The sequence below is a fragment of the Scylla paramamosain genome, chromosome 33 (assembly GCF_035594125.1).
Source record: "Scylla paramamosain isolate STU-SP2022 chromosome 33, ASM3559412v1, whole genome shotgun sequence".
NCBI lineage: Eukaryota > Metazoa > Arthropoda > Malacostraca > Decapoda > Portunidae > Scylla > Scylla paramamosain.
The window spans coordinates 6,950,852-6,972,367 of NC_087183.1; the positions used below are offsets into that span (position 1 = coordinate 6,950,852).

The window sequence follows — 21,516 nt, forward strand, 5'->3', positions numbered from 1 at the left end:
ATTCAGGAATAGATGCCAGGGAATTATTACTATTATTTTATCATTATTACTATTATTTTTTTTTTAGTTGTGTATCATTATGAGTTATTTAGTTCTAGTACACATTATTTAGTAAGGAATTGCCAAAAAGAGTCAGATTCACTTCTCCACATAGCAGCAGTGAGAAGTTTACAGTTTGCTAGTAAAGTAAAGAAAACACTGTGCTCCACTAATGAATAGGGACAACCATCTGGCCACACATTTGAAATAACATTTTAGTTTTGATTTACTAATTTGTTGCCTCTACATTGGTGGTCCCTAACTTGTTGGTCATGAATGCCATGGAGACTTTGAAGCCAAATTGTGAGGCCTGTAGGGTGCTTCATTCCTACAGGCAATGGAAGGTTCTTACACCTTTACATTGATGAGTAGATCAGCTCAGATATAGAGAAGGGGATGGATTTATTAACCAGTTCTAGAGATGGGCTTTACTACAGAAATTGCCTGCCATGTTGTCCAAATAGCCCTCACATGGCAAAGATCAGTCCTCTCTCCCTTACAGACATAGAGGCTAAGGTATGAGGGGATGGTTATGAATTTGGGTATGGATTTTTTTTTTCTTTTTTATTTTTTAGCTACATATGGGAAATGTCCTGATATTTAGATGTTGATTTTTGTTGGATCCTCTTAACCATATTAATAATCATAAATGGTTGGGAACCACTGGTTTATTTACATGCAGCATTATAATTAAGTATTGGTTAACATAAAGCATGCAATACATTTGTAATAATCTGAAGAGATAATTCTTTAATTTCAGCCTGAAATCCAGTTAGCCTTAATGAAGAATCCTCAGGTGACTGAGGTATCAGATTTTGAATCTTCTAACTCTGAACCTCCTTCCTCTTCCTTTTCCTTTACTACAAGGCTAAAATACTGGATGTCTGAGGTACACACAGACAAGGGATCAGAATTGTCAACTTGGGTTTAAATACCTCCCTCCCCCAAAAGAGAATAATAATGTATTTTGCAGTCAGTTTTTGGCTTTTGAAGTTAACTGTTAATGTAAGCATTAATTCTTGCAGAAGTGCAAGTGCTACTTTTTCTTATATGATCTCGTGTTTAGCAGTAGTGTTTCAGAATTTTTACAATGTCTAGATAAGACACAATCATAAGTTGACTAATTACAATATTTGTTACTTGTTTTGCTGAAGTATATGAAGGATCACATCTATTTAGTGATAATGCAAGACTGATTCAGTTCCTGGATATCCAACAGTCATCTCTATTGGAACTTTGTGACTGAATAATGCAGTGCAGATATGCTTTCTCTTACATATTGCAGCAAGCAGCACACTTTTGATAGCAATGTGCATCATAAAAAATCATTGTGCTGAAAATATTGCATGAATATGACAGGGATTTTGCATTAAATAAGTTTTTATAAGACATAGTATATGACTACTGTATATATTAGCTTTATACAGTTGTGGCAATATTGCTAAGCTTTGTAAGAATTATTGCAGCATATTCTTAACCATGAGCACAACATGGAGTGCATATATGACAACTGTAATGCTTGTATAGGCATAGCACTTGTAGGCCAAAACACTGCAGATCATGTATGGGCAAGCTCTCCAACTCCTCACTATTGCTGAAACACTTCATACAGGTCTGTCTTTGCACTCACTCTTATTATGCTTCCAAGCCACCACACAGGGAGCACAAGGAAAGACTGCCCAATGATTTTCACACAATTTTTCTATGTGGTTAAGCCAACATAAAGATATTAAACTATAGTTTTGTTGGGACACTGAGGCTGTGTGTGTGTGTGCTTGAAGGAATGACAGGTCCATTTTAAGGGTTGTCACAGACACATCACTTTTATTGACTGTCATACCTTAAGACATCAATTGCTTGGACATGTTGTGGACAGGACAGTGATGTTATCTTTGTTGTCCAACTGTATTCAGTCTGTATTTTTAAAGTCCGTCCATAATCTACTGGAACAATATAGTGGTTTCACATATTACTTGATGAAATTAATATTTTGCTTTAATAAATATTTAATATTCTGTTTAATAATAATTTTTTGAGGATGTGAAACATTGTTTCTTCTGTGATTCACTACTTAGGTTAAATAATTTGGCTTATTTACATTGAGCACCGCATGGTTTCATCTACTTCCTTGTTCATTGTTTTTTTATTATTTATTTATTTTATTTTATTCTTTTCTAGTTTAGATCCTTTTTTAGAAAAGTATCTCTCATGTCCTCTATGGTCTCCCTATTGAGGCCACTTTCCAGTTCAAAATATTTAACATGGTTCTCCTAGTTACATCCTTGCTTCTTTCCTTAGCATGGCAAAACTGAGTGTCTTCACTTCACTGATGCACTTAATACTCGTGTCCTGAGCTATACATGTGTTGAGCTGCTTCTCAGTTCACATGACAGACCCTCTTTGCTAAGCTGCTTTTCAAAGTACATGTATTCTCCAGTCTCTTGTTATCATCATGCTCAACAGTTCAAGCTTAGTTATCCTACTTCTCACATAAACATGGATGGAAAGCTGTCCTTTTATTAGATTATAATTAATTGCCTTAGCTTTTATCCACTTGCTTCTAAAGCTTTGGTGACCCTTTTTATAGGCAATGCTTGATTGTGTCTTTTAATAATGAATGAAGTTATGCTGTGGATTAAAATAGTAGACTACTGTACTAGCTATACCAGATGAAAGGTCAAAGTATAGCAGTATTTCAGTATAAGAGTGTTTCACTCCTAAGCTCAGGCATCCATCACATATGAACCTGACAGCCAATATGGATATACACACATGATGTTGAAATCTAATACAATATGTACATTAACATATGATTTATTTTCACAATATTTTCTTTACAAACTAAAAGAAATGCAAATTATTAATCAATTTGGCTTGTATTATGTGAAAACCATGTCCTGTTTCATGTAATAATTGTTCAGCTTTTTATTTTTATTTTATTATTTTTTTTATTTTACTCAAAATGTGGTGATGTCACTAACCTACACACAGGCAAGCAAGTTTTATCGAAGGTTAGAAGGCTAGACAATTCAGGGAAAGATGCCCCTGTAATTAAGTACATTACGTATGTTGTTTTGATTTGTCCAACATAAAACGGTTGGCTCAGGGAAAATTCCCTCATGTTTGGTGAGCTTTATTTCTTTGATGTGCTGCAATGTCATCACGTGAAACATGCTCAAGCCATGGAGGTGAAAAAGTTGTAGTTAATATTCTGATACTTAAAGAATGGTGATTATGTTTAGATTGACTTGGCAGCAATGTTGTGTTTGTGGACTCCCTCATTATAAATGCTCACTGCCTGCTTCATGTACTACACTTGTGTCATGTTTATCTTGCAGTCATAACTATATACTCTGCCCACTCTTTAGTTGGCAAACAAATTTGAGTAAAGTGATGGCAGTGCGTCAAAGAAAATAGGAGCTGTTTCCAGCTTACAAGTAAAATGGTCATGAAAACTTTACTACTAATTACCCTATGTAACCTTTCTTTCAAGAGCCAGGATCTCCCTTCCAAACATTTGAAATAGAGTTCATTACTGAGATGAACCTATTGGAAAATGAATATGCTAAGGCATTATGCTGTGTATGATACACCAAACTTCTAATAAAAACTTTTTAACTTTTAAATGTCTGACCTGACATTTATATTTTCTCTTTGGAGTTGCACTGTTTAATCTCCACAAATAACAAATTAGTTATTTCCATCTAAGAAAACTGATCTGATTACTTTCATCAACATCATGAACCATTCCTGTATTTAAACAACAAGCTGTCCTCTATTTGTAAACCTGAGAAAACACATGAAGAGGATATGTCTTACATTACATAAATCATCTCACAGATCAATAACAGTCACTGTAATTAGTGACTAGTCTGTTTTGTGTTTATACCTAACATGTACTTTATAAGTCATCACCAGGACTATGAGGTTAGTGCACACTTTTACACTTCCATACTGCTAGGATGCATCAACTTGGCAAATTTTAAGAGTGCTTTGAACATGCAAAGACTAATATTTACATGTGAATGTGCAAAGATTAACATTTATGTCCTCTTGTTTTACCATAGTCCATCATAGATATGAGTGCCAAGTTGAAGGTGTCCTAGTGAATTCCTTTCATCTTGTAGTCTTTGTCAAAGTCTGCTGGTTATGTGATGTACAGTTTTCACAGTTAAGGCCATTCTCTTACACCTTCATAAACTTGATATTGCTCTATTTCCCACAGTTAATTTACCTCCTTTCATTTTGGACATTTTTGCATGCCTTTTTTTATAACCCTCCCCCCAAAAAAGCATAGTTGAGAATAAAATTAATAGTGTTGCTTTTACCTCATCACAAATCATTGCAGTCATTCATATATCTGTTAGCTTCATATGGCCTTGGTAGTTTGAGTGAAATGTTCTTTCATGATGTTTCTACAATCCTCAAGGAAGTCTTTTTTCACAAATAGTATAGCATGAGCCAAGCTGGTTGGAGGAGAGCGTCAGAAACATCAATCTACACAAATTATACAGTACTCTCCCGAGCTTTGTGATCCTTGAGTTTCAGGGTGAGTCTTAAATTCTTATCATCCTGACTTTGGCACATTATCTCCTTGAGTTAACATTATGGTTACATCTTACTACAAGTGTTGTCACAGATAGTAAAAATAAATACATATGTGCTATGTACTGTATATGTATTTCTGTATACAGGTCACGTACCTAAACATGTATATTATTTACGAGGGTAAGCCACTTGTTTGCCGCAACACCAGTTACACATGATCACGCAGTTCTAGACCCTGCGATTAGAATAAGCAAACGTCTTTCAGTGTTTTCAATATGCTGAGTTTTAGTTCTTGAGTTTAGCACTATATCTTTGGAAGAAAGCAGGCATGAAACTCAAGAGGATATTGTAGTGGGAGAAGATGTATTTAGAGAAAAAATGCAGTACATACAACCCTGTATAAAAAAAAGCTTGGTTACAGGTTTGGTTGAAGGTTAAGGGAAAAGCATAGAAGAGGTGAATGTGGAGAAAGGAATAGAATGAAGGACATAAAGAGAAAGAGGGATAAATAAAAGATGATGTGTTGGAGGTTAGACGGAGAATAGTGGGGAAATAAAAGAGATGAGGCTGCAGCAGGCAAAGAGGACAAAGGGAAGATTACTCATGCATCAATTTTCTTTTTTGTTAGGATTTATCACTCATACAAGATGACTGCTTATTACTGAAATGATTGTTTGTGTGTATAGTTGTTGTATATAGAAACAGAACTTTTTTTGTCATTTCTATAGTTATTGTTATATGATTGATGTTTATCTACTGATGATCCAAGCTCACATAAACTCCACTTCTAAGCCTTTCTAGCAATCAGTATCCTTGTTTGGAAAAGTGTAATTTCAGATATTATCCTATACCTATTAAAATTCTTCACAGTGGTGTTTTCCATGCCCTCGCTGGCCTAAACCCTGAGAAGGCTTATGGTCCTGAAGGGGTCCTTCCTATTGTTCTTCAAAACTGCACCTCTGTGCTTGCACCTTGCTTAGTCAAATTCTTTCAACTCTGTTTGTCAACATCTACCTTTCCTTCTTGCTGGTAGTTTGCCTACACTCAGCCTGTTCCTAAAAAGGGTGACTGTTCCAATCCCTCAAACTACCATCCTATTGCTTTAATTTCATGCCTATCTAAAGTTTATGAATCTATCCTAAACAGGAAGATTCTTAAACATCTATTGTTTCACAACCTTCTATCTGATCGCCAGTATGGGTTCCATCAAGGCTGCTCTACTGGCAATCTTCTGGCTTTCCTTACCCGGATCTTGGTCATCCTCTTTTAGAGATTTTGGTGAAACCTTTGTTGTTACCTTAGACATATCGAAAGCTTTTGATAAAGTCTGGCACAAAGCTTTTATTTCCAAACTACCTTCCTAAAGCTTCTATCCTTCTCTCTGTAACTTCATCTCAAGTTTCCTTTCTTCTTTAATCCCTTCTTCTTCTTCTTCTTCTTCTTCTTCTTCTTCTTCTTCTTCTTTAATCTTTAATCCCATCATCATTAACAGATGTGCTAAAAGTAATACTTCACCTCACTTGGGACAGCAGTGAAGAGGACTGTAGTATATCCAAGCCTGATGGCTCATGCTCACTTTTATCAATGAATTTATTCATGTAATTTGTGCAGTGTTTGGTTATTATGTTTTCCATGATAATTCAATAACACATTTCCACAGGATTCCTTACTTTCACCCATCAAGTCCTTCAATCTTGATCTCTTTACAATTATATTTTTGAATGACTGCAATGAGCTGGGTAAATGTTAGTGCTGAAAATGAAAAGACAAATGCTAATGCTTTCTATTTGAAAATAGAAGACAAAACCTAATGCTTTCTACTTGAAAATTAAAGGCAAATGCTTATATCTTCTATTTGAATATAAGGAGTGCTGAAGAACATCATATACTAATACAAACATCACTGTCAGTTGCACACATTGCAAACAAATACAATGGGTGGAACATTTTTCAAAACTCAGAATAGAATATCATCATTATGCATAAACATATACAGTATGATAATGAAAATGGTAACATTAGTTACACATACTATGCATGAAATATTTTAGCAATGTATAATAATTTTGAAATCATATTGATAATGCTACTTTGTTTTTTGTTTTTTTTTAGGTGAGTTGTGAATCCGAGGTTCCTTCTCCGGACACTACATCGTCTTCAGCCCCGAGTGAAGATGGCAACTCAAGAAACTGGGACAGGTTCTGAAGGGTAATGGAAGTAACAGTCATACAATTGGTATATACATATGTCTGCCACTCAGTACACTAGCGATGATTGTAACTTGTGATGTCATAAGTTATCCCACTGGATACAGCACTGGCAGTGTCACATTTTCTTCTAAGGATGTGGAAAGAAAGTATGAAAAGAATGTTGTCAATGTTAAATTATTCATCACCTTTATTTACTTGAGAACCTGACCTGTGTATGCCATGTTTTTGAAAAAGTAAATAACAGTGGATAACCAACATGATTTGATGCAGATGAAGTTAAGATGACAAAGGTTTAGTCTTTCACTTATTCTTATACATATCAGTTTGAATCACATGGTATAATGTGACCTCACCAAAGTTGTGTGAGAAAGAGAGAATCCTCAAAAGGGTTGAATGCTTCCTTAGTAGTGAGATTCAGGACAAGAAGGGAAAAAACTAAAGAGAACTAAAGATGTAAAGTAATTGACAAGGCTGGCAGTAATCTTTGATGACAGATGCATGGAGGTGAAAATGATATCAACTTATATCAAGTCCAATCAGCCACACCATTTTCAATAATGGTTGATGGACTGTGATGCTTTGGATTCAAAATTAAGTCAGAGTTTCTTGATACTCATTTCTTTAATTTGGAGAACATGTAATAAAGTTTAGTGTAGGATATGGTCAGTGGAGATGAAATGTTTATATATTTAAGGGAAAACGAGTTGTGGCACCACAACAAGAAATTCACATTGTGGCAGATGAATTCTAACACTACTCTGACCAAAGGACTGCTGTATGCTCGGATTCAACTCAAAATTTTTTGGAAGTAATCTGAACACTATACTATGGAACAGCTATTCCCCTAGTAATCTGAGAACTTTTTATGTGAACAAATGAAATTTGAAAATGTAGGAGTGGTATGTCTAATAAGGGTAGTATAATGAAAGATGAACTGGTGGAAACTATAAAATTAGACCCCTGGAGATAATCATCTGCAGGAAATGATTAAGATTGAGAAAAACTTGTGGATGTAAGATGCCAACCACTAAGAGAGAGAGAGAGAGAGAGAGAGAGAGAGAGAGAGAGAGAGAGAGAGAGAGAGAGAGAGAGAGAGAGAGAGAGAGAGAGAGATGTGTGTGATGTATGACAAGATAAGATTTATATTATGACATCAGACTTTTCTGCCAAGGCCATTCCCTTGAAGCTGTCACACTATGAAAAGAATCACACAATAGAATCCTAATAGTGTTTCATAATTTGTATTGTGAGGACTTGTTTCCTACATAACTTAGTGGTTAGGTTTGTGTTTGTTAGCAAGTTAGCTATTCAGTTTGTTCTGTAATCAAAAATAGCTAATCTAAAGGTTTTAAAACAGATACATTGTTGATAGTGATTGAAATATATATTGTGTCTATAGTGGAAAATCAAGTGAAATATATTTTATATGAAAATAGTATTTATAGTCTAAAATAGATAAGGAAAATATATTACTATGAATTGACTTATGATTATTACTATGATTCATATCTATATCCTTTGTTGTGATTAGCATATCTAGTCAGTAACAAGTTACTTCTAGATTCTTGATTATGTAACCCTTTGAATGCTGCAGGTTCTCCACAGCCTCAGTAAAATGGTTGTGGTGCAAGTCTAGAGCATAATCTGGAAAGACAACACTGATAACAAAAGGAGTAGTCAAGTACTAATTCAAATCTTTTGATGTGAATAGTTTTATTTTTGCTTAGTAAAACTGTTTAGCATTACTCAAATGAAGCAAGTAACGTCATGCTGTTGGAAACAGTCAAAGGGTTCATGACAATCCCAGACTGTTTGTTCAGTCAAAGGTAATCTCATATGCAGATCTGGTCCCATGCTGTATACATAAAAACAATTAAGCTATCAAGTACATCTAACCTGATTGTGTGAGATCTCTCATATGTAAAACTTTAATGTTGAGGGAAAAGTATATTTCTATGCATAGAAAATAACTAATATTTTCTCTGGATTTTCTTAGAATGTGACTGTACATATTGTCTCATACCTTACTTATTGATCTTGTCTCCCTGTCCAGTCCATGAGAAAGTAAGTCTTAATTTCCTATTTATGACACAACAGTAAGCAGATCTTAGCGTCATGTCACCGTCCAGCTTTGTGTGGTCCTTAGTGAGGGGGAAAATAATGTAATCATCTATCACATTCAAAGTGATGTGTTATGAGTTTGCTGCAGTGATCTAATTCTGTGATAATTATAGAGAAAGTTACTTTTCAGTTTTATGTCTTAGCTGCCAAACATATTGAGCAGCTACATGTTAAGAATTTAGTTATTATGCAAATCTTGTATGTCTATATTATATGTAAACTCATCAGTATGGCAGGATGAAACACTTTGGGTACACTGCTACTAATGTAGCTGACAGTGAGCTATGCTCCATTTTACAGCATCATGGAAACACTAGTAAACTGATTTGAAGGGGAGACATTGTTGTTAAGGATCAAACTCTGGCAGGATACTCGAAGGTCCAGCACATCACCAACTGGGCCAAGTTGATCACCATGGCCCAGGTGGGTGTGTGGTCTTTCACTCTAAGAGTATCATGGAAAACTTTGTCCCCAAGCCTGCCTCTTGTATACTGATTTGTTGTTTGTTATGAATGCACTCTGTCATCTGTCCATTCTCAATATATCAGATGAGAGATTAAGTTACTGTAGGTTTTGGTGACTGAACAAAAGAAAATAACCAGATTGTAATAGCTTTATATATGATTTTCTGCTTTTAAGAATGTGATTATGATAGTAGTGAGTTGTGATATAATTATGAAAATATATTATATATGTAGATCTGTAATTTTAATGCACAAATATTGATATCCTCATAAAAAAATGATATGCAGTAATTTTGTGTTCCAGTTCTACATTATGCAAATTTTACATAGATACAAAGTTTATATATCAGTGAATTATTTTTGTAGCAGATAAGGAGCACAAAATATATTTGATATGCATTATGTGGGAAGTTTGGATGTTCCTTTTCATCAACACACCAAGTAATAGTTTGAAATAATAGAACACACTTTTACTTTGGACACAGTTAATACACCTGGTGGGCTGGTGTGTGTGTGTGTGTGTATGTGTGTGTTTACCTGGTTGGAGTACACAATGCCTGAACAATACTGCTGTGGTCCTGTCTCAGTAATCTATATTTGTTTAGATTTCCATAGCTTCTAATATCTCTTCTGATAGATTAGTCTACATACCTATTTAGATTTCTATGAGAGAGATTGCACTTTCTAATAACATTCCCACATCTCCCCTCTCTCAGCTTCATCTTTTGTCCATTTAAGTATCCAACTAATTCTACTATTCAATGACCTAGATAGAGGAATTAGTATTGATGTTAGTAAATTTGCAGATGACACGAAGATAGGTAGATTATTATTAGATCAGAATTGGATGCCATCACTTTGCAGGCACATTTCGATAGTATGAACAAATGGAGAGATGGATGGCAGATGCAGTTTAATATCAAAATACTTAGCGTAAGTAGAGGAAACCCACACAGTAGATACACAATACACAATGAAGCTCTGGTAGGTTCAAGGTATGAAAAAGATTTAGGAGTTATTGCTAGCACTGAACTCCATCTAAAAAAGCAATGCACAGAGGCCAGAAACAGGGCAAATAGGTTATTAGGATTAATTTTTAGGAATGTTAAAAGTAGAAGGCCGCAAGTAATATTAAAGTTATATTTGGCACTGGTCAGGCCTCATCTAGACTACGCTGTGCAGTTCTGGTTCCCATATTACAGGAAGGATATAGGTCCACTAGAATCAGTACAAAGGAGAATGACTAAAAGGATACAGGGGATGAGGAGTATTCATTATGAGGAGAAATTGAAGCTGTTAAATTTACATTCTTTAGAGAGAGGTAGGTTAAGAGAGGACCTGATAGAAGTCTTTAAGTGGTATAAGGGTTGTAACAAGGGTGACAAGTAAAATTCTTAGGATCAGGACAGAACATGAGATAACGGGTTCAAGCCTGAAAAAATTTAGGTTTAAAAACGAGAGATAGGACGAAATTGGTTCTCAAATAGAGTGGTAGATGAATGGAACGGACTCAGTGATTAAACTGTTAGTGATAAGACATTAGGAAGCTTGAAGAGAAGATTAGACGGATTTATGGATGGGAATGATAGATGGAAATACGTAGGTACATTTCATACAGGGAATGCCACGTGTAGCCCTGATGGCTTCTTGCTGCTTCCCTTATTCCTTATTTTCTTGTGTTCTTATATACACAGAAACACAAAAACACAAAGAAAGAAAAGGGTAAAAAAGATGATATAGATATATAAATGAATAGATCGATACACAAATAATAACTGACAGACACATTATATACTACGTGGTTTAAAAGGTGCTACAAATCTCATGAAGTGTGTCGCAATCGGTATGCATGTCACGGCGAGCATTAAGGAGTCCGTGAGGGTGTTGCTCCCTTCACGAAGCACTCGCCGCCATGGGGGAATCACGAGTTATCGCCCGGGGACAATGTGCGGCTGACAGCTTGAATCACCCGCTACTGTACAACATTCCTACATTTTTCTTTGGCTTCTGACATCACAGGTTGGACTGAAAATGTGAAGTGATTCCGTGTACTTGTTCTATCTATTTCGTTCTTATTATTCGTAGCAGTACCTAAAATAACGATTATCTGCATTAAAAATACGTCATAGTATTTCCTACAATAATACCAGCTGCAAGTCCCACATTTCAGCCTCACGCACGTGGCTGGGTCCTCAACATAGTACCGAGACAAAGAAAGCGCGGATAAATTTACTCTCTCACTCTCTCGGCCTCGCGTTGAGCCACAAACACGACACCAGAGCAACGTTTTGCTACTTGCAGATGCCACCATGCCACGTCCGCCAGACACTGCGTCGCCTTCTCTCGCCTGGCCTCCCCAGCCTTGACTGTCGCCCCAAACTATGAGGTCACATTAACTTGGTGACATTCTAGCCTCCTTCAAAGCTATCTTCCCTAACGAGGTAATAGCAGTATTTCTCTAAGGTCCCTGCCGCTCATGGATAAAGGATGAACGATAATTCTCTCTCTCTCTCTCTCTCTCTCTTTGTGTTTCTCATTACCAAAACCACGTGTCAGAAGCAATTCCTTATCAGGCCGTTCTGTCGATCAGCATATTGAGAGAGAGAGAGAGAGAGAGAGAGAGAGAGAGAGAGAGAGAGAGAGAGAGAGAGAGAGAGAGAGAGAGAGAGAGATAAAGTGGCCATGTTGCAGACGCATGATTTCCACTAGCAATGCCACCAGCGACACAACGACACAGGCACCTAAGGGGCGCCACAACAAGAAGGTGCTATTTTTTATATAACATTCTACATCCACCATCCATTTCAATTTGTCTTATCTCCTAAAGCTTCCTATAGTGATCCGACCAACAGCCCAAGTCCATTCCAGTTATGTGCCATGCGATTTGTGAAGTAAACATTAAATGATAAGATTTAAATAGGAGATAACAAATTTTGCTATCTCTTCTTTAAATATAATCTTATCACATTTAGCTAGTTACTTCCTGCTGCTGAGGTAGCAATACGCGAGTAGATACGCTATAAGAGCATAAAAAAAACAAGGGAAGCTGCAAGAAGCCGTCAAGCCTACACGTGGCAGTCCTCGCATGAAACACACCTACTTACTTCTACGTTGTGCTATTTTAAGATATGGTATTCTATTCAACAGTGATTCAGGGCGACAGAAACGATAAAATTTTAGCTTACCTTGCAGGTGTATTGGTAGATGAGACTGGAGGTGAGATGCAAATATGAGACGGAAGGCGAGAGACAGATGAGACAATGAAACAGAACTGACAGATGAGATAGAAGAGATGATATGAGACAGTTAATGAGACAAGAAGTATGATACGAAACAGACGATGAGACAAGAGGGACGAGAGATGAGCAATGAGAGAAAAGAGACGGGAGATGGAGGAGACAAAAGATGATACAGTGAAACACGATTTGAAGAAAAAAAAAGACATGATTAGACAGAAGAAGCAAGAGATGCGACAAATTATGAGACAGAAGACAGGAGACGAGAGGTGATAGGACAGGAAGATGTAACAGATGAGACAAGGGAGACAGAAGACAAAGAAAAAAAAAAGAAAAAAAAAGCAGAAAATAATATGACGAAACAGTAAATGACAAAGACGACGAGACACAAGGGGTGAAAGATGAGACGGATGATGCACAGGAGATGAAACAAGAAGAGATGAGATGACTGACGCAGTTAGTGAGAAAAAACAGCGAAGTGAGTGGTGCGCAAGAAAACACAGTCAAATTTTGCCTATTCAGAGAGATAAAGAACCACTAAACCAACCACTCTTTTCCCTCGCACACCAGTTTGCACCAGTTCCAGCCGGCGTATCCCATAGTGACCGGGTTCTAGCACAAACGAACACAAAGGATGAACGACAAGCAGCAGACTTTTTGTTAAGAGGCTGTTGTGGATAAGGTAGTATTTACATTGCCTAATATATAGTAAATTAGTAGGAAGTAATATATATATATATATATATATATATATATATATATATATATATATATATATATATATATATATATATATATATATATATATATATATATATATATATATATATATATATATATATAGAGAGAGAGAGAGAGAGAGAGAGAGAGAGAGAGAGAGAGAGAGAGAGAGAGAGAGAGAGAGAGAGAGAGAGAGAGAGAGAGAGAGAGAGAGAGAGTAGGGGGGGGGGAGAGTAATGTTTGAGAAGGAGGTGTGGGCGAGGAGGTGTGCAGTAACCGGGTCGTCTCGTGGCTACATGATGCCTGTGGAAGGTAAGCCAAGATGGATATTTATAAACACAGAATGACGCATATCTGTCTTGTTATCTCACACACACTGAGTCTCCTTCTTACTGCTGCTACTACTACTGCTGCTGCTGCTGCTGCTGCTGCTGCTGCTGCTGCTGCCGCGACGACGACGACCATTTATCATTATAAGAATCATTATTCGCAGTAGTAGTAGTAGTAGTAGTAGTAGTAGTAGTAGTAGTAATAATAGTAGCAGCAGCAGCAGCAGCACCAGCACCACCACCACCACCACCACCACCACCACCACCACCACCAGCATCAGTAGTACCAGCAGCAGCATTAGTAGCAGTAGTAGTAGTATCAGCAGCAGCAGCAGCAGCAGCATCAGCAGGATCAATCAGCGGGATCAATAATGGAGTTCCCACATCATGTTCTTCATTAACCCTCACTGCCTCATGCCTCATGTTGTTTCGTGGCCTCAAAACAGAATACGCAAAAAAAACTGTACCAAAAGCACGGTATTTAATAAAATGGTATCTCACTATCAGATTTGCTACATACGTATGAGCAGTTCTAAGAAAGCCACTGGTGCTGCTACTGTCACGTGTGCACACTGTAGGGTCACGTCACTGGACCTATGAAGAAATCGATCGTTGTGGCCAGAAATGCTATTACCGATGACAACAGGAAATTGTTCAGTTTCTGGGACGCGGCTGGAAAATGTCTTGGGATTTCAGGTGTCCAATACATTTTTTTTTCTTTTTTTGTTATATCTTTTTTTTTTTTTTTCTGACAAGTTGGCACCTCGCATGGCAAGGAGGCAGCACGAGTGAGGGCATCATCTCGTGCAGACTGTGCAGGGTGCCGCTGGGAAAGCGCCATCACGTGAACACTTGGCCTGTTCGGCTTAGTGTAACATTGTACACCAAATTCAAATGTGACGCAACGCGGTAATGAAAAACCCTGCCCTCACGGCCCTCCTGACACCACACTACGGCGGCGGGGCTTTGTTGGGGAAACTGGGAGAGGGAGGGGACAGGGGGAGGAATGCGGCGGGGGACGGGTGATGGCACTTATGAGGGGGGTGCGCGGCCGAGGGAGGGGGGGCCAGGGGTGCCTGCCTTGACTCTGACTCGCGCCCGCCAGAGCTCAGAAGGGAATTTTCCACCGAGCACAACGGACGTGTGATCGCGTACTTGCCCCGCTCTGTGAACTCCAAGTGGACTGGCGACTTCTTGGCCTCTGCTGAGCCGTGTTGGTGTCCCTTGAAGCACACACCTTGTGCTCCCATGAGTCAAGCCACGCAATCCGGAACCACGAAATCACTGTGAGCAGAACATTAGCCAAGATAGTTAACTCTGCTATCGATTATATACCGGAAAGTCGGTGACTTCATTTTTCAGTCGCGTCCCCATTGGCCAAGCATTCCCCTAACAGGTACTCAGTTTACGTTTTTTGTATACTATAATGTGTGTGTGAGGCGGCGAGCAGTTCCCAGTCTCTGCTGCCTGGCAACCTCACTTGATGTATTGATTGAAGGTGTATCAGAGGGAACTTTATCCTGCGCTCTACACCAGAATGAGGAGAAGCAGGCTCGTTTCTTCGCCTGCTGGCATTACTCCTCTGCCCTCGTGCCCGCCGCGTGGACACCCGGCAGGTCATTAGCCCTTACCAAACCCGAAGCCGACAAAATCTAAACATTTCATCGGCTCTTCTCGTGTATAGGATTATTATGCATGTTGGTTCAGTTTTTCACAGGCGTGAGCTCCATTACAGCACCTGTCCATGAGTTCAATACGAGATTTTGGTGTCTTTAAATTATGATGAAAAAAAAAAAAAAAATTCTTTGTTGCTGGCAGGCGCGACGAGAGTGAAGAGGGCGCCGGGTGGGCGGCTTGAGTGATGTGGCGAGGGGAGAACGTGGCGGGTCGGGGCGGGTTGGGCGGGAAACGTGACGGGGCAGGGAGGTGGGGTGGGATGCAAGGATGCAAGGGTGCAGGGAGCAGACAATGGAAAATACCATAAGCTGGGGTGTGTGGCCGCAGCGCCTTAAGTTTACATCCCAGCCAGTGAGGCAAGGGTGAGGCCACCGCACCAGCTGGCGGCGTCCTGCCTCACACCGCCCTTGCTTCGCCATCTTGTGTGGTGTCTGGTGCATTACTTGTAAAAAGACGAGTAGTGCACAGGAGACTCTCAACACGTGGGTTAATGTCACTCATTCTCTCTCCCTCACTCATAACGAGTCGATATATATATATATATATATATATATATATATATATATATATATATATATATATATATATATATATATATATATATATATATATCATATAAAAATGATGCAAATATTTTTGTATGACAGCACAAGTGAAGGAAGAATACTAGTGACGCCACAACCACCAGTGTGGATTCAATAATGTTGCATGGCACTCTTCCACCTCATAGTGTAGCTCCATAAACCAATTCCGTGTATGCATGACGCACAAAACCAATAAGTGATAACAGACAATTCTATCCTTTATTTTGCAGCTGAGTAACTTTTTACGTTCTTATCTGGACCCTGCCTGCCTGCCTACCTCGTCTTGATAACGCCAGACGCTCGCCGCCATGCCCAACCTTGTGCCGGAGGTCCACGTCTTCCCTGGGAGGTGTGGGTCTCCTTACTTTTTAACTTTCATCGGGACGTCCCAGTGTGTCACTTTATTGATTCTACCGCGAAGAAGACGAACAAGTGCGCTCTGAGAGCCGAGTGGATGGAAGGAGTCAAGAGTCACGATGAACCCTGAGGAACAAAGCCACCAGCTGCCGCTGCCGCCTTGCCTAACACAGCCTTTTGGTCGCGCTCGTGCCTTTATGAACCCCGCGTGTCCACCACTGCTTGTCGTCTTTCATTTTGGAGCGCAGGACGAGTATCACACGCGAAGCATCCTGGACTTGCGAGGAATGTCACGCCGCGGTCCACGACCCGTTGGCTGAGTGGGTCACCTGCTGTTTGTGTGCCCCGGGCTGCTCGGCCCCGCCCCGCGCTCACCGGCAAGGGCCATGAGACGATTTCACACTCGCTGTCATTCATGGTGCGTTACCTGACCAATCCTTTAGTACCTCACCATTCACCGATGGCAGGTGAGCGGGAATACAACGTGCGCGGCTCCATATTGACGATTCCCCATGCCCGGGACTGGCTGGATTAGGCTGCTGTGGAGCGACTGTGGAATCGGCCTCATGTGCTGCTGCTTGGCGCAATCACACCCCGTGTTAGGAAAACTCTCGTACTTATTGATGAAATTGCTGAAAAAGAGCGCAGTTGTTTATCTAACTACACTATTTTTATTATGCCTGATCTACATCCCCCACGCGAGGGGCAGCTGAGACAGGCACCACCCACACCCACACACACAGTCACGCCCACAGACATCTGATACATTAGCTTCCAGGGAGGAGAGGACCGATCCTCACCGGCAATATTTTCGTTATAAAGTAAATAATGTTTGCGGCACAACGATACACACACATAATATACAAATAAACACTTTCAAGAGACACACATTATGCTGTATAAAATCTGACACCAATAAACTATTTTCACCAAGTTGTCTTTCTTCTCCACCTTCTCCTTTACTGTACACACACTTTCCGAGGAGACTGCCGTGCGCCCCGCCGTCCCTAGCCACGCCACTGGTGCTTCACGTCCGATGTGAGTATTTTCAGCCTTTTCACAGCCACCTCGACCCGTCCACGCCTGGCCTGAGTCACGCAAGTTTCCCACAAGCAGGAGTCCTTCCCATGGCAGCGCGGCTTGCTTTCCCTCCCAGCACACACACCATGTTCTTTGTCCACTCATGTAACTTACAATAAAGTCTAATTTCTGATAGCAAGAACACTGATGAATAGCAAAGGAACTAAAAAACATAAAATCAGGATCAGTTTGAGGAAGACATTGGCTCTGTATTGTCTGCTGCATCTGCTGCAAACTGTAATGGAACTGGATTTGCGTCAAGAACGCGATCGAATATCAGCGATGAAAAACATATGTAATTACATAACAGTAACGAATATAATAATAATAATAATCATGATATTAACAACAATCATGATATAATAAAAGTAATAGTCACATTAATAGTCCAATAATCCAGTAGCTGCCTGCCACCTCGCCACTAACCCCTTTTTGTTAGGCTCTCAACCTGTGTGACAATACGAGTAAAAGCGACTTGAAGGGTCATTGTTTCATTGTTTGATTTACTGTGTGGAAAAGACAACCTTCCCCAGGAAAATTTGAGGTAACAGCAAGAATATAATGTACAATTTATCTTACAGGTGACGTGTGGATGTGTTTCGTGGAATGCCCTGGTGTGCTGGTGTGCTGCGTGACCATGTCACGACCCAACCACCACACAACTCCCTCGTGTTACAACACACCACACGTGTGTGCGTGCGTGCATACATGTGTGTACGTGTGTGTGTGTGTGTGTGTGTGTGTGTGTGTGTGTGTGTGTGTGTGTGTGTGTGTGTGTCGTGATGGTTTTGTTAATGAAGACTTCATAGAGTAGAAGGTGAAAGCCTTCTTTGAACACTGACTAATCTTAATAACATAGATCCACAGGTATATCAAATCCTGACTTCACCACAAACATAACGGTATTTTTCTCACATAAAAAAAGATAAATATGTACTACCGCTGATGTAGTATGCAAAAAAAAAAAAAAATAAAATAAAATAAATAAATAAATAAATAAAATAAAAAAATAAAATAAAAATAAAATAAAAAAAATAAAAAATAAAAATAAAATGAGACGTAGACAATAATAAAATAAATAACACAATAGAAGAAAAAGTGAAAAAGAAATAAATGTACAGTATACGCACGTACTTCTGTCTTGCTCTATCAACTTGAAGCTTCCCAGAGTAAAGGATTCCCAGCTCTCTACTCTTGTCCCGTGCTCCACTTTGCGTCACGCGGACATCATCACACTAGTAAGATCCACACGCCACTCTCATATGAACCTATAATAATAATAATAATAATAATAATAATAATAATGATGATAATAATAATAGTAATAATAATAATGATAATAATAATAATAATAATAATAATAATAAATAATAATAAATACATACAACATATACAACAAGATTAAAAAAAAATAATATAATCAAAATAAATGAAAAATACTAGTAAAGAGAAATCAACAAATGCAGTACAGTTCACGAAAAAAGAAAAAAAAAAATGAAGAAATAAACTTGCATTCTTAAATTTCCATGTTTGTCTTGCGCACATACAGTACAAGTTCCGGGGTAAGGACTCCTACCATCCCCCTCCGTGGTCCTTTCCTACCTGTCCCTAGCACTCACTCCTTATTTGCCATCCTTATCTACCCTCTTTATCACACTCTCTTCCTTGCCCTTACCATTTACCCTATCCTAACTTACCTATCTCCTTTATCTAGTACTATCACCCCCCTCCCTCCCTCTCTCTGTCTCTCTCTCTCTCTCTCTCTCTCTCTCTCTCTCTCTCTCTCTCTCTCTCTCTCTCTCTCTCTCTCTCTCTCTCTCTCTCTCTCTCTCTCACACCTTTCCTTACACTCACTAATTTCCTTGGCTCTCTCTTCCTCCTCCTCCTCCTCTTACATCTCCCTACACTCACTAGCTTCCTTGGCTCTCTCCTCCTCCTCTTCCTCCTCCTCTCACCTCTCCCTACACTCACTAACTTCCTTGGCTCTCTCCTCCCGTTCCTCTTCCTCTCACCTTTCCCTACGCTCGTGACTTCCTCGGCTTTCCCACTCGTATGCCCGTCAGCTCCATCTTCCTTCCTTCTCCCCCTCTCGCTCCCTCCCCTATCCTGCGCCTCCCACTCATGACCCCAGCAGGAAGCAACACAACCTTCTTGGTGCACGCACGGCAGGGTGGGTGACGGCGTGGGTGCAGCGCTGCCACTTTGCACAACGCACAGCCAGGTGGATCGCCACCCAGGTGACACGTGACACGCGAATCACGTCAGGCTTTCACAAGCGCCTCGCCGTTCGCGATGAGTTCAATGTTGTATTTTTATAGTTTGTTTTTCGTTAAGTAAATAAATGATATATTTCCTACTTATATTCCTTCAAATTACCAATAAACGCTATTAAACATGACGTACTTGGCCGCTGATACAAGCAGCCTTTAAACAGTTATACATGACATACGTGCCTGCCGTAAGACTGCTGTAAAGGTTAATGAAGGTAACACTTGCTTAGCAACGCTAAAACATTTACACCACGCTTCTTTAATGGCACAAGCCGGGTGCTGACGTCAGCATTATTTTGCTTATTTGTTTAATTTGCAGTTCCTTTTATGTAGATAAATTACATAAATCACTTCATTTATACTGCGTAATTTTATTAAAAGTGGAGTAGCTGTACCCACGCCCTGACCGAACCCTGGCCGCCATTGAAGACCGGTTTTACTTTGGAGGAGGACTGCGGCGTAACAGAGGGAGGGTGGCCTGAGGGGAGGGACGCGGGGGGGACGAGAGATGAGTGGCGGGTGGGCGATGAGGGCCAGTGTGGGACATGACTCATCGTGTGTGGATCACATTATGGAACACTTCTGGGCCACACCTCAGCTACTTTCAAAAGGCTCTACTTAAAAAGACGGTTTTTAAAGGATATTATTACAGTTCTGGAGATGGATTATGAAGATTTGTACCGCAGTAACAGGAGAAACACTCTTAAGACCCCGGCTGTAACCATCTGTGGCCAATGGAAGTAGTCTTGTTGAGAGAGCTAAGCGTCTCAAAATACTGACCAATGTCTCCCACTACGTTTTCCTTTCATTGATTTTACGTGGCATCAGTAACAACCTGGACTTGAAATGACAGAGTTGTTGTTGTCAGTGAAAATTCATAAACACACGTCTATCATAATTATTAATGTAACTTATTATTACTCGTTCAGAGCCTCATTACTCTCTTTAACTTGATTCACTTCTGTTATAAAGTATTTCACGGACAAGATAGCAACGGCATTTAAATTAATAGAATAAACTGGCACATACAAATAAGAGATACAATAAATCGAAAGAAACTGAGATATATTAAACGGCATGATGATGATGATGATGATGATGATGATGATGGGCTCATTGAAGGGGAGACTAAGCTAAACTATAGAGTGATGGGAAGAGGGGAGGGGTAAGGCACGATGGTGAGCATTTGTATGGAGGTATGGGGAGTGATGGGGTATGGGGAAATGGGTGTGGTTGGTGATGGGAATATTGGAGGGGATAAATAAAGAAATGGTTAACAGGTTTGTGAACTAAAAGGAAGAGACTGGTGATGAAGGGAACTGGGAGAGAATGGTGATGAAGATTTGGGGGTTGGGAAATAGTGGTGATGGGTTAGAGTGGAGCGGGAACGTAAGAAAGGGGGAAAAAATGTGCGCTGGTGATGAGGTAGAAAGTACTAGAAACGGAGCGAACGTGTGCTGCCAGTGGGATGGAGAGAAAGAGGGAACGGAAGAAAGGGGAGAATGGGTGCTGATGAAGGGGTGGAGAGGAAGAGGAGACATATCGAAAGAAAAATAAAAGTTTGTGGTGACCGGAAGGGAGAGGGATGGGGAATGTGATAAGGAGACGGGGTTGAGAGGGAGAGGAGACAAGAGAAAATTGCAAGTGACGAGAGAGAGAGAGAGAGAGAGAGAGAGGAGAGAGAGAGAGAGAGAGAGAGAGAGAGAGGAGAGAGAGAGAGAGAGAGAGAGAGAGAGAGAAGGAAGTGAAGGAGAATGGAGAACATATGAAAAAGGAAGAAATGAGGATAGCGGGTGACGGGAATTAGGAAAGAAATAAGAGAGAAAAAAAACAAAAACAAATGATCTGGAGATTGGACACACACACACACACACACACACA

The 21,516-nt window shown here is 39.7% G+C and overlaps 2 protein-coding genes across 5 annotated transcripts in view; both read left to right on the forward strand.

The window, feature by feature from the left end:
• LOC135089571 (protein FAM177A1-like) overlaps positions 1-9,784 on the forward strand; it is a 13,199-nt gene extending 3,415 nt beyond the window's left edge. Inside the window, exons 5-6 of one of the 3 annotated variants that reach the window (XM_063985297.1) lie at positions 4,490-4,588; positions 6,700-9,784. In XM_063985297.1, the coding sequence (XP_063841367.1) occupies positions 4,490-4,573 (84 nt within the window). In that variant the 3' untranslated portion in view covers positions 4,574-4,588; positions 6,700-9,784. Of the gene's footprint in view, positions 1-799; positions 3,495-4,489; positions 4,589-6,699 lie in introns of those variants that run through there. The other 2 variants (XM_063985295.1, XM_063985296.1) reach the window with 2 other exon arrangements.
• A 4,936-nt stretch (positions 9,785-14,720) lies between these two features.
• LOC135089573 (organic cation transporter protein-like) overlaps positions 14,721-21,516 on the forward strand; it is an 86,010-nt gene continuing 79,214 nt past the window's right edge. The window contains exon 1 of one of the 2 annotated variants that reach the window (XM_063985314.1): positions 14,721-14,953. In XM_063985314.1, coding sequence (XP_063841384.1) covers positions 14,916-14,953 — 38 coding nt within the window. In that variant the 5' untranslated portion in view covers positions 14,721-14,915. Of the gene's footprint in view, positions 15,064-21,516 lie in introns of both variants that reach the window. The other variant, XM_063985309.1, reaches the window with a different exon arrangement.